At 51.6% G+C, this 13,943-nt stretch overlaps 1 protein-coding gene across 1 annotated transcript; it reads right to left on the bottom strand.

The window, feature by feature from the left end:
- Window positions 1-2,107: 2,107 nt before the first annotated feature.
- Fam89a (family with sequence similarity 89 member A) lies at window positions 2,108-13,466 on the bottom strand. Its single transcript, XM_021170639.3, has 2 exons — window positions 13,140-13,466; window positions 2,108-3,154 (listed from the first exon to the last, which is right to left on the bottom strand). Exons 1-2 carry the CDS (start codon window positions 13,407-13,409, stop codon window positions 2,897-2,899), a joined length of 528 nt encoding a protein of 175 aa, XP_021026298.1. The 5' UTR covers window positions 13,410-13,466; the 3' UTR covers window positions 2,108-2,896.
- Window positions 13,467-13,943: the final 477 nt, after the last annotated feature.

The raw sequence follows: 13,943 nt of genomic DNA, 5'->3' as shown, positions 1-13,943 counted from the left end.
ACCCAGTGAGAACACACTTGGCAGGAAACAGGCAGGCACCTGCTCTCCAGCCTGCTTACTGGATTTCAAATGGAGTCAAAGTCAGAGCTGCCTTGAGTATCTTAAAACAAGCAGAATCCCTTATCTTCCCCACTGTGGCTGTTTTCCAAAGTCTGGTTTCATTTAATCTGCCCAGCCTTTGTCCTGACTTGTGAACCCACCCACTTTAAAAAAAAAACTGCACTAAAAAGCCATTTTATTGTGTCATGTGAGTTTTTATTAGGCAGCTATTAGGGGAATAAAGGTGATTATGCATAGTACCAGGCTGATGGAGAAGTGCATGGTGGGACATGCCCTTACCTACCATCCTGTACCTCCCTCTGCAAGCACTCTCGCCCCTCCAGCAGTGGGTTGCATCGCTCACTAATAATATCCAGACTTGGGGGCCCGGAGAGAGGGCTCAGCAGTTAAGAGCATTGGCTGCTCTTTCAGAGAACTCAGGCTCCATTCCCAGCACCCACATGGCAGCTCACAGCTGTCTGTAACTCCACTTCCAAGGGATCAGATACCCTCACACTGACATACTTGTGGGTAAACACCAATGCACATAGAGTGGTTTTTTTTTTTAATCCAGATTTGGGGTGAGGCACTTCTGCTGGAGCTCTCCCCTCCCCACGTGACCTTAATGCAGTCAGATGTAAGAGCAGCAGACCCAAGGTTTATCTCAGTGAAGCAAGACAGCCTCGAAGCAGGGCCCTTCAGCTGACTAGATTTCCTGCTTTCTATTTCATGTCCCGCCTGAACCATCCTGTCACCGGCCAGTGGCAAGGCACTGACCCACTTCCCTTTGAGTACTGAGCAGAGTACCCCTCCACTGTCTAAGCTCCTTCCTTATAGCACAGACATGTTAACGCTCGGGCTGTTGTGTCCCTGAATGCTGCCTGTCCTAGTTTGCTCTGATAAAACACTGACCAAAAACAACCCGGAGGAGGAAAGTGTTTCTTTCTTCTTACACAGTCCATTCCATCATCAGGGAAAGCAAGGACCCTGCCTGGTAGATGGCTGTTCACTGGCTTGATCCTTCTGGGACCACCTGCCCAGGGGCAGCACAGCTTACTGTAGGCTGGGCCCTCCCACACCAATCATCATTCAAGAAGCAACCCCAGATAGGCCCACAGGTCAGTCTGGGGGAGGCAGTTCCTCAGCTGACTGAGTTGACTAACTAATGCCCTCCCCTGAGAGTCATCCGTCCCTCCCCACAAAGCTATCCCAGCTCAGTGGAGTGATGTCCCAGCTGCATCTGGCCTCCTGGCCTTGGAGGTGAGAGAGTGCATAGAGAGAGTGTGAGAGGTCAGCTTCAGGGGTGGTGGGGTGGGTCGAGGACCTTCATCTGCACAGCCATGGGAGGTCATCGGCCATCCTGGAGAGGGGCTATCTGAAGGCGTGGTTGTTTGGGGGTCACTAGTACTCCAGTAAGTAGCATGAATAAGCTTATTGGTTAGCCAGGTTGGACTTTTGGGTAATTGCCCCGTCTGAGTGAGTACATACTAGTCTGTCCCCAGGAAACGTTGAGACAGCTGTTTAATAGTTAAGTTGTACTTCCCACACCTGGCCTCAAGAGGGCACTGATGAGCAGACAACTCACTAAAGGAGGAGCAACTTGGCCTGTTCCAAGACACAAGGTGAAAGAAATCTTGCTGCAAATGTGGTCTGGTACCAATGAAATGACTGTCCAACCTTAACCGAGAAATAAATGTCTTAAAATTGACTTAATGTCAAAAAAGAAACCAAACCCTGACCTTTCGGTGTGTGTTGGATTGGGCCCACATTCAGGTTCTGAGTAACTGAACTCAATAAAATTCTTGTTTTGTTTTAGAAAGGAGCTAGCCCAGGATGGCCCTGAACTCTGTGTTGCCAAGGATGACCTCGAACTTACGATCCTCCAGCGCCCAACCTCAGCACTGGGATTACAGGCGTACAGCGCCATGCCCAGTGGATATGCTGCTAAGGTCAAACCTCAGGCCTCTGACACGCTAGGGACCTGCTGGACCCACTGAGCCACATCCCCAGACCTCCCATCAAAACGATACATGCCAAGAGCATTCTACACATGTTTAACCACAGAGGGTGAAATTCTCATAAAGCGTTTTAATAAATAATATTAAGGCTTCGGGTAAGTACTGCTTGGAAACAATGTTTTCCAGCACTGAAGTTACAATCAGAGTCTGTAACCACAAGCCACCATCTCACGGCAGGTGATACAAATACTAGGTTGTCCCAGTATATGTTTCCTCACCCCACCACCCACCCACCCTAGAATTGAATGTATATTCGTGCTTTTTTTTTTTTTTCTCTACCTATACCTGATGTCAGTTTTGGTAGTTGCAGAAAAGCAGTTGACCAGTGTGGCAGAATATTTCCTCCTTCTAGAAAGCTCTCAGGAGTTCCTGGAAAATCATTGATGCAGCTTTCAAATAAATGAGCAAAGGGGCTAACGGCTAAGCGGTGGCAAGAAGAGATGCAGACTGCCCTGCGGGTTCCGGGCAGGCAGACGCTGCTCTTCATATCCCACACGCCAGGGTGGCGTTCCTCAGCCAAAGAGGGCACAACACAGCTGTCACCTACAAAGAAGCCTGCTGAGCGCAGCCTCACCCGATGCCCGTGAAGGCTTTCCACACGGAACCCTTCAGTGAGAGCTTCCAGCAGGTGCTACTAATGGCATCTAGGATATTCTAACCTGCCTCTGGGTCACCCGTAAGACCCTGCAGCCAACTAAGCAGGCTGTCCCCTATGTCAGTGAACTCCACACCCACAAGTTAAACAAGTGGTGCATGTCCCCATTTGCCCACAGACTGTCCACCATGAAGAGGCTGAAACAGAGGCTGCCAGTCTGTGTTGACAGACCCCTCCAGAGGCACTAGATGGACTCCAGAATCCAGTCACTGCTGGAGAGGTGGGTAAGGGGTGACGGGTCCCTGGGAGAGCTGCGGTGCTGCCCGTCCTGCAGAGAGCCCTGCTCCTGGAAGTCCTCCTCATCGTCAAAGAAGCCATTCTCCAGCGCATAGGTGCAGTCCAGACTGGAGGCTGCCTGGCATGCTCCCTTGTACTCCTGAATGGACTCGTAGAGGCTGTACAGTTGGCAGAGCAAGGACATGTCCAGCTGTCGGAGGCCGACCTTGAGAGAAAGGAGAGGAAGTAGAATCCAAGTCAGTGCTGGGCTTTCATCTCTGTTGAACACCCAGCCTGAGTTCCACCTGGGCTCACACATTCCTTCCCTCAGAAAGGCTGAAGGTGGTATCGGTGGGATGCTCTGGAGTTCCAGGTAGACACATACTTCCACCATGTCATTCAATACCTCAGACGTGAGTGGGTGAGTCCACACCTGCAGCCCAGTGAGCCCAGCCTGAATTTGTTCTGGTGCTTCATAGACACACCCAGTGACGCACAGCAGTGCATGTTCTGGGTACCTCAGCTCCATTCATTGTGAATCCCAAGTCCCAAAGACATTGATGCTCCCCACGCCCAGACTCAGAGAAGACCCCTGGCAACCCTGGCAAGACCCCACATTCTGTTATTCCTAGGTGGCAGATTACCCCTGGCCAGAGAGAGACAGGGTCTCACAGCTACCCCGCTGTAGCAAACCCATCTGCTGCAGGGTTCTCCAGGCACGGCGGCGGAGTTCAGGCGCTCTCTCTCTCCTGACAGGGCCTAGTGTGGCCCCTCCCCAAGACAATGAACTACGAAGAAACCAATGACAGAGCCTCACACCACCTTCTGGAAAGGTCACAAAAGCAAGTGCCAGGGACAAGGAGCATGCACGGGGGAATGCTGTGCATTTGCAATCCATCTTTACCTCCCTCCATCCCTCCCTTCCTCCCTCCCTCCCTCCTGCCTGCCCTACGACAAAAAGCAGCCAGGACTAGAAAAGCACGGGTCCCATCAATCCCAAAGGAAGGGACGATGCACAGACTCACAGGGGAGCCTGCACACCCGAACTTTTAACAGGTCAAGAGTCACACGGAGAGCTTGAGAAAGCACCTCCTGCTTCCTGCTCAGCAGCTCCACAGTATGGTCAGACAAGATGAAAGGCCACCACCAAAACGGCCCAGGGAAAGAGAAAGACCCCAGTAGTCCCAGACCTGGGGTGCTAACCTGAGGCTCTAGGAGGGCAGCCCACCAATGCTATTTATGGGACTCCAATCAGAGGCAAACTTATTACACAGTCCCCAACCTCTCGGTGACTGCCCCACATACAGACAGACCTAATGTCACTTTCCTAACCTTGCCTTAGAGACCTGAAGGCAGCCCACACCCTATGGCCTAAGAAAGGCAGACAGTCAATGCAGACATGGTAGAACATGGCTGACATCTCCCAGTACCTGGGAAGCTGAGGCAGGGGGATTGTGAGTTTGAGGCCAGCCTGAGCTACATAGTGATAGCATCAGAAGACAAAACAGCGTGTAGGCTTTTCTCCTTAGGATGTCCTGGTCAAATCCTTCCCCCCACATGGCACCTGTGTTCCCAGATTCTATTGCAAATGTGAACACAACCCCTACAGCCTGAGGTTCTAAGTAATTCCTACACACCTGCCTGCTCTCAGATTCAACTTCACTAAAACGATACCTCCCAAGACTCTAACCTGTGTCTGCTTAAAATGTTCAAGAAGATGCTTATATGACCCGTGTCTCATTGGGTGAAAGACCTTAGTGCTCTGTTTCTCGTGTCAAGAACAGACCACAGAAAGACCAAGTAGTTGTGAGCAGATGCTGACATTCACCTCATGGGGTGACAAAAAAAGCTCCATGATTCTTAAACAGTTGGATGACAAGGTCATGACCCCATGTCACCCGGGATATATGGTGCCAGGTTTTTCAGAGTGAAGTCTTCCTGGTTACCCAGGGGCATGCCCAGGACAAGGATGACTCAGAACTGTCCTGTCATTGCATGTGACACTGGCCTAGAAGCAACTGACCCTCTAAGAGACACAGCATGGTCCCAACATACCTGTTACATGGCCGAACATGTGCCCAGTACATGGGCAGATTTCACCTAAGTACAATCGTGCATGATCACACCAGCCTCAGCTCCTGGGAGCAACTGTTCCAGGCACCAGACTAACTCCCTCCCACTAGGCAGAATTTCCCTGAACTACAGGAGGTGAGTGTGAGCGGCACTGACAGGTAGCCTTCAGCATGGCTGCTTCAGATGACTGAGTGAATACACAGGTCTGTCCTTGTCCCAATGTGGGGTCATGTCAAGAGTGGGAACCCTAGCCACAGCTAGGAACCCTCAGGTAATCCTGAGGCCATGGCTGGACAGGCAGTGCTGTGTGCTCACAGCACACCTGCATGGCTCCTGCCAAGTCATCAGAACCCATCTGCTTGAGGGCAGCACAGTAGGCCAGCCCAGGCTCCCCCAGAAGACCGTTTGCTAAGGGGTCTGGATAGAGATGAGGAGGGGTGTATGCCCTAGGACTGAACTACGGGACATAGTGAACTCACCTAAAGGCAAGGACAGCTTGCCCTTCTAGGAAAAAAAGTGTTAATGAACTGTCCCCATCCCTAAGTCACCCATCACCTGCCATCTCTCGACCCACCTACATGTCCCCAAGGGACACCTCTGCTCCTTCCAGCTACAGCAGGCTTCAGAACTGATAGCTTCCTTCTGGGGGCATTGTGAAAACTTGAGCCTTATTTCAACAAGTCAGTCTTCTCAGCCCTGTGGTTTCTCACCCTCTATTGTGACTTAACAAGACAATGTTAAGGGCTCGCTCAATCCCTGCTTGTCCTTCCTGTCTCCGCTCAGGCTGCCTGCTTCCTCTCTGCATTCTCTCCTCTCTTCCTTGTGCTCTTCCTTCTCAGGGCCCTGTAGTGCGGCCCTGCGCTGCTCTTCCCTCCAGAGTCTGCTTCCTTTCCTCAGGTCTAACAATAGGCTCCGTTGCAGGAATAGTCTCAGACAAGGGTCAAGGGTCACTAAAGTTCCAGAGACTCACTGAGGTTGGGGGAAGCTCTCATCACTAGGTGATGGGGCTTAAAGAACTAGACACTCTTCTTTCTTTAGACAGGCTCTCATGTAGCCCAGGCTGGCCAAAACTCACTAAGTAGCAGAGGATGACTTTGATCTCCTGTTTCTGCCTCCCAAGTACTGCGGGGACAGGTGCTCGCCTCCATCCTCTGTAGAGGAGACTCTTTAAAAGGAACCTCTTAGTAGCTAGGGAGATGCATGCCGTGCAAACAGGATGACCTCAGTGCATCCCCAAATCACACACGTATAAAAGCCACTCATAGCCAGACATGGTGGTGCACAGCTTTAGCTGGGGCAGGTGGATATCTATAAGTTCAAGGCCAGCATGATCTATATAGTGAATTTCAAGACATCCAGAGCTACATCATGAGACCCTGTCTCAATAAAACAAAAGTAAAAACCATAACAGACAACAAGCTAGGTGGAGGCTGGAGAGACAGACCAGCAGTTAGTAGCACTTGCTGCTCTTGTAGAAAACCAGTTTGGTTCTCAGCACCCATAGTTGTGAGTTGCTGGTCACAACTGCCCACAGCTCCAGGCTTCAATCACACCCCAACCCCAGGCCCCAAACCTGACGAAAGAGTGAAGCAGAAGTGAGAGGGGCCTGGAAGGAGAGCCTCCTATGGAGCCATGAGAGAGAGCTCAGCCACTGTGGAGGCCTGGGATGACCCCAGCTCTGCAGAGCTGTAAGAGCAAGCAAGCAGGCGGAGGTCTGACAGATGACCACCATGGATCCCCCACAGTCTGTAAAACACCACTGTGGAGGTTTTTAAGGAAACGAAGTTACAGGGCCAAAGGGCAAGTGCAGATTCGACTTCATGTGTATTGTGAAACCGTCCTCCAAAACCAAGGGACAGGCCTCTCTGCCCGCCAAGTGGGAGAGGCCCCACGGCTTTCCTCCTGTGACATCTTTGCTCATCTTTTAGGTACAGCCCAGTTTTATATCTGCAGTTGCAAAGGGTGTAGAGCTCGGCCGTTTTTCTTCGATAGTTATTTACTTTTATCACTAGCAGTATTTTCTTGTGTTTGTTGGAGGCCGGGCCTCACTGTGTGTCTCAGGCTAGCTTCAGACTCACAGAGAAACTTGTGCTTCAACTTTCAGGGCGATGGGATGACAGGTTGTGACAGCAGGCCTGGCTTACCAGTGTCACACCATGGTTTTTCTTATTTTGTTTTTGTTGTTTTGGTTTTTTGAGACAGGGTTTCTCTGTGTAGCCCTGGTTATCCTGGAGCTCACTCTGTAGACCAGGCTGGCCTCGAACTCAGAGAGATCCACCTGCCTCTGCCTCCTCACTGCTGGGATGAAAGGTGTGTGCTACCACACCCAGCCATTTCTAGTTGTAAGTATAACTGAGGGTCCTAAGGAACATCTGCATGTGTGTTTTCTACCTATAAACCTTTTCTTTTGGGGGGAGGAGTGTTGAGACAGGGTTTCTCTGTGTAGCCCTGGCTGTCCTGGAACTCACTCTTGTAGACCAGGCTGGCCACGAACTCAGAGAGATCCACCTGCCTCTGCCTCCCCACTGCTGGGATTAAAGGCATGCACCACCACTGCCCAGCATACCAATAGACTTAAGAAACCATACTCCCATGTACACCTAGGTCAATCCACCTACCTGCCTAGGAACTAAAAATCCTCTTTCCACACCTTCTCTTCAGTAGTTCTTTAGTCTCCTTCTGTCTGTCTGCTTCTGATCAGAACAGACCTGGTTCCTATAGATGACCTTGTACTATGGAGCTCTGGTCACAGGGCAGAGCTCTGCTGTATTGACCAAGGACACCACTTCCCAGCCCTTGTTCAAGACTCAGAATATACAGGCCTGCAAGACCAGGCAGCCCACCACTCCCGGGGCCAACGGAAGAAGTAAAGAAAGCAAATCATGGCCAGGGTGGGGCTGGCCCGATGGCTCAGTGGGTAAAGCTGCTTGCCAAGCCTGATGACCTGAGTTAGTCCCTGCGACCCACATTGCAGACGTAGAGAAGTGACTCCTGCAGTGTCCTTTGACCTGTAAAATGAACAAGCTTTAGGGAGTTTCTGTTGCCCTGGAAGGTGGACCTGGCCTCTGGCTCTTGAGTAATGAGGAGAACTGTCTCGGAGCTACATGTCTGCAGGACAGGGACCAGCACAGGAAGGGATGAAGCAATGAGTGACCTTTATGGAAACAAGTGGGCAGGAGACAATGATGTATGAAGGCTCGGCTCTCACTGGCCTCGGGCACGTATTCGACTGGCTGGCTTCCTGCTCTGTCTGCATCTGTGGTTTCTGCCACAGGATCGTGGAAGTGTGGAATCCACAGGAAGCTTCCTCCACACTCTGAGAGCAGAGTGAAACCTCAAAGCTCCCACCTGCTGCTCCTTGGGAGTAACCTGCAATGAGCTGCTCCCCCGGCAGCCCCTCCCCAGCCTTAGAGAGCCACAGTAATGCAGAGTGCAAGACCCCAGAACGAGGGTGGGTGTGGGAAGCACCGTCCCCCTGAGAGGCAGCAGTGAGTGACTAGGCTGCTGCTCTTAGGTGGCCTCCCACAGCAAATGGAAAGATGCTCAGTGTGCCAAAGCTGGGGCCCTCTGACGTCTATACGCAACACGAGCGGAGCGAGCACTTTAACTAACCGGGGAAGAAGCCCGTGCAAACTGGTGAGGCCCTTGGGAGTTCAGTCGGTAAACATGAGCCTGAGGTGCTCCACCGGCAGGTAAATGGGTCAGAGTCTAGCGGTCAGGGACGAAGTCTCACATTGCTGTAAAGACATCCATATCCACCAGTATCTCCCGACTTCCTATTTGCCCTTGGCCCTCTGCAGCAGTGTACGGATGCTCATCCAGTGAACATACGGAGTATCTCTCCTCCATTCTGATGAGAACATAACTGAGTGTGTATGTGTGTACGGGCATGTGTATGGGTGTGTGTGTGTGTGTGTGTGTGTGTTTGTGAGAGAGAGAGAAAGAGAGAGAGAGAGAGAGCGAGCCACATGCCTGTGTGCTTGCCAGAGGTCAGAAGTCAACATCAGTGTCTGTCTCCTCAGTTGCTTCTCCAGCTTATTCTCTGAGTCAGTCTCCCATTGAACCTGGAGCTGACTGACTTTTCTGTGAGTTCTGGGAATCCGAACTCAGTTCCTCATGCTTGCAGAGTGAGCCATTGCCCTGTATCCAAAGCTTTTATGAAAGACCTCTCACTCTGGGTACCATCGTGATGCACGCCTATAATCCCAGCACTTGGGAGGCAGAGGCCGCAAGTTCTCTGTCAGGCTCACCGACAGTGATAAACTTTGTCTCAAAAAAGAAAAGAAAAGAAAAAAAAGAAAAATTTCACAGGCATGGAGTTACTAGAACAGGAAGTAACATGGAGGAGCCACAACTCTGAGCTGAGTGCGGTGTTAGCCAACCATGGGACTGAACCTCCTTCAGCATGGGGTCCTGTCTGTTCTGCTGGGTGCAGCAGCTCCCCTAACTCATCATTACTGTCACTCCTTTGAAGTGACATCTGCACCCTCAGCTCTAACCAGCTCTCTTCTAGCCACCAAGTCTGCAATGCCTAACACCCTCCTCTCCTGGTGGGATGCCATGAGCCCCACAACAGTGACTCCCCCAACACCCATGATGCTGCAGGAAACTTCCTTTCGACCCATTTCAAGGTGTAAAATGGCACAGCTCTGCCACACAATCCATGCTCTGCAGTCACTGAAGACCCAAGATACATAGTGACAGGAACATGCATGTAGCACGTACCCTCCAAAATAGAGCTGCAGTATACACTGTGATGACCCGTGTATGTGTGTGTGTGTGTGTGTATGTGTGTGTATAGGTCAAGGGTGTGATGATCAGACGGGGTTTCGGAGCCCAGAAGACCCCCCCAAAAGGTTGTGATCTCAAGAGAGTTAAACTATGGGCAGCTGAGTTTTGAAAATTATATTTGGAATCTGGAGAGATGGCTCAAGCTTAACAACTCAAATTTGGTTCACAACACCCAGGTCAGATAGTTCACAACCACCTCAAACACCTCTCCTCCCAGTCCTTCTGGCCTCCAAGAGCATTTGCACACATGTGTGCATACTTCATACATGCATACACTCATGCATTTAATTAAAAATAGTAAAAAATAATAATAAGGGGGGGGGCTGGAGAGACAGCTCAGCAGATAAGAGCACTGACTACTCTTCCAAAGGTCCTGAGTTCAAATTCCAGCAACCACATGGTGGCTCACAATCATCTGTAATGAGATCTGACACCCTTTTCTGGTGTGTCTGAAGACAGCTACAGTGTACTTAGATATAACAATGAGTCTTTTTAAAAAGTAGTAAAAAAAATTTTTAAATAATTAAAAAAATAAGCTAAGCTGAGAGTAGTGGCAATGTCTTTAATCCCATTACTCAGAAGGCAGAGGTAGGTAGATTTCTGTGAGTTCCAAGCCAGCCAAGGGCTACACAGTGAAGCCCTGTCTCAAAAATAAATAAAGTTAAGATGAAGTACCTCTCCCATGAAGAAGGTACAACATGCGGTGACTAGTTCTAATTATCAACTTGACACAACCTAGGTCCCCTGAGAAGAGGGTCTGAAACACTGTCTAGATTAGGTTGGCCTGATGATGAAATATCTGTGGAGAATTGTCTTGAATGTCAATTGATGTGGGAATTAACACATAAGGACCCAGCCCACTGTGGGCGGGTACCATCCCCTAGGCAGAGGATCCCTGAGCTGTAGAGGAGGGCAGGGCCGAGCACTAGCACACAAACATGCTTGCATTCTCTCTGCTCGCAACTATGGGTCTGATTCGTTGCTTCAAGCTCTTGTGGCCTGGGCTTCCCTACACTGATACTGTAACCTGGAAGTGCAAGGTAAATAAATTCTTTTTTCCCTAAGTTGCTTTTTGAGGATACTTTATCCCGCCAACAGAGATACAACGAAAACACAAGAATTTAGACAATGTATAGAAACCACTTGGGTTTTGTTTGGCTTTTTTGAGATGGCATCTTGTTGTGTAACTCAGGGTCCCTTCAAACTTGAGCACAAGTACACACTACCATATCAGGACATGCATACAACCAGTCTATTTGCATACTTCAAACTGTTAGCAGTGACCATCTCTCTCTCTCTCTCTCTGTGCCAGCCTGTGATGTGGGGTGTGGCGTGCACAGAATTGAACCTGCACACAGGGCCTTGAATGATTAATAGTGACTGTCAACAGGGTCTTGAACCACCAAGGACATAAATGTCCAGGCGTTTCTGAGGCAGGTTCTAGATTGGATTAGCTGATGTAGAAGACCCGTCTTACCCATGTATCTTGCCATGGCCTCGGGTCCCAGACTGAAGAAAAAGGAGAAAATCAAGCTGACACCCTGCATTCGTCTCTGCATCCTGACTGCAGATGGACTGTCACTAGCTGCCCCATGTGCCTGACAACATTTCCTTACTAAGATGGACTGTGGCTGGCACTGTGAGCCAAAGTAAGGCTTCCCTTACATGGCTTTTGTCAAAGCAATGAGAAATAGAATTTACACAGGCCACATGCATGCTAGGCAGGCCTCTGTCACTGGGTGACAGGACCAGTCTTAGGACTGTGATTTTTGTTTTGTTCCTAAACATTTTCCATCAGTAGCCAATCAAACAAAAAACTTGGGTCATCTTTGATTCACTTCTTTATCAGCTTTGGGGACCCATTAGCAATCCTTGTGAGTTTGGGGGGGGGGGTGGTTCCCAGGTGCACCTTGGGCATTTTCCAGGCCTCCTATACTCATAGAACATCCCAGAGTTCCTGCTCTTGAGACCGGTGATCCGCAGATTTCCCACGGCTACAGGGCCACCTCCTAACCTCTGGTTCCTGTCAGTCAAGCCTGAGGCTGAGAGGCTCAGGTCACCACTCAGCTCAGCAGTCTCAGGGTTCTCTCCTGGTCACTTCCGGTCACTTCAGGCTTTCCCACCTCCCTGACTCTGCACCCCATAGAGAAGTCCCCACTGTATTGGGGGTCATGCACTCTTTCTGGGCTTTGTCCCTTGCTCTGGTACTTGTCACATTCTGTCCGGACATGAATTATATCCCCACCACAGATTTGACCTCCGGCCCTCAAATTAAATAGATCGACACAGACATTCTGCAGAAGGCTCTGGAATGAACGACTATTTTTAAGCGAGATGTGAGCTGTCTCGGAAACCTCACCATTCCCCCAGGACAATAAGTCTCTTGAACAGCTACCAGACAGACGGAAGAGCCTCGTGATGGTTTTCTGAGAGGGCCTGTCAGGGCCTGTAGCCAAACCCTACCTTTAACATTGTTATCAGGCAGAGTGACAGCAGCTCATTTCCTATAGCTGAGCTCCGGAGCTACCGCCCAAGGCATAATTATAAGGTTCTGTACCTTAGTCATAGCAGGAGGGACCTGGGAAATACCTTCGGGAATGTAGCTGGGCTCCCAAGCCTCCCTAGCGTGTTTATAAAGCAGAGCTTCACAACCAGGAGTCACCTTGCGCCTTGTGTCTTATGCAAGAAAAACAAAAAACAAAAAAACCTCAAACACTTGGGGGACCAGTCTCTTTATTTCACCCAGCCATTCATGATTAGTCTGTAAACACACTAAGTATGGATTTATCTAATCAAATGCAATTCGCTAGATGTATTAGGCTCAGGGTAGAAGATCTTAGTCTAGGGGAAAGAACTTGGCTGGGTGGGTTGGGTAGGTCTTTCCCCACCTGGCTAGCCACAGGAAGCAACCTGGGAAAGAGCTCCCTGCGGCCCAAATCTCTGCCCTGGCATCACCCTGAATCGTGCGTCCTGGTTCAGGAACACCTACTGCACTTCGCAGGAGGGAGAAAAAAAACTAAACCCATTGTTTGTGACCAGACATAAGGACTTCACCCGGCCGAGCACTGCTTCCGCGCCGGTAATCGGATTCCTGGAGGGCGGCCGGGGAGGGGTCCGGCCACCCATCTGTTGTTCACACTGACCCGCAGGCGCACAGGAAGCCTGTTCTCCTGAGACCCGGCAGGCGAACCTCGCCGCGCCCTGACCTGGCCCGGGAGAACCCCAGCATCTGAAGCTGCCCTGCCGGAGGTGATGTGAAGCCGTGGGAAGCCCAGAGAGGGAAGTCCGGGCTTTCAGGGACCAAAGGAGAGTGTCCCCCGACGGGACTCACGGCGCCTAGTCCTTACCATCTCCTTGCGCAACAGCGCCAGCGCGGCGTCCAGGTTGGGGGGCTTGGTCCGCATCCCGGCCGCCCGCGCCCCGCCGCCGCCCGCGCCCCCTCGGTTCAGCTCGTCCTGGATGCGCGACTTCTGCGCGTACAGGCGCTCCAGGTGCCGCCAGCCGCCCGCCGCGCCTCCCGCCGCCGAGTGCAGTAGCCCGCTCAGGCTTTTGGGTAGCGGTGGCAGCCCGTCCACGCGCAGCCCCCGGGCCATGCCGGCGGACCCGGTTCCGCTCATCTCGCTGGGGCGCCGACACACGCGCGCGCAGCTTAGCCTAGGTCCCTGGAGCCCGACGGGTCCCCACCCACTTCCCGCCCGCCCGAGTTCCGCCCGCTGCCCGGCCCCTTGGTCTCCGCCCCTCTCGGGACCCGCCCCCCTCCTCGGCTCCCTGCTGCTGCAGTAAGGCAACGCCCTGCAGGGCCCCCTGGCCTCCATCTCGACCTCCACTGATCTGCGCTCCGGACTAGCCCCCGGGGACACCTTAAGTCTTAGCTCTGTGAACCCTACGTGCAAGTCCCCTCCCTTTTTCGCCACACCACCAGCGGGTCTCCACTTCACTGTGTCCCACCTCCAGTCCTGTGCACCGCACCTCCAGCTGGTCACCTCCGCTATTCTCTCAGCCTCACCTGCAGCGTCAGGACCATCCTACCAGCCCTGCCCCCACCCATTCTGCACCCCTGGCCCCAGTGGTCTTCCTTCCTTCACTCCAAATGGGCTCTTACTCCCTTCTGGCTAGATGAGTTTGGTCTCTCTGGCTTCACTCTGACCAGC

Source organism: Mus caroli, unplaced genomic scaffold, assembly GCF_978045245.1.
Source record: "Mus caroli unplaced genomic scaffold, Mus_caroli_1 scaffold_10, whole genome shotgun sequence".
Classification (NCBI taxonomy): Eukaryota; Metazoa; Chordata; class Mammalia; order Rodentia; family Muridae; genus Mus; species Mus caroli.
This window is presented reverse-complemented; position numbering and strand designations above follow the sequence as displayed.

What these genes read in the sequence shown, in the direction of transcription:
- Fam89a (XM_021170639.3), bottom strand. Translation starts at nt 13,409, where the DNA reads ATGAGCGGAACCGGGTCCGCCGGCATGGCCCGGGGGCTGCGCGTGGAC. An exon ending in CGCTGTTGCGCAAGGAGATG is followed by an intron (nt 3,155 to 13,139) that starts GTAAGGACTAGG and finishes CTTTCTCTCAAG; the next exon opens with GTCGGCCTCCGACAGCTGGA.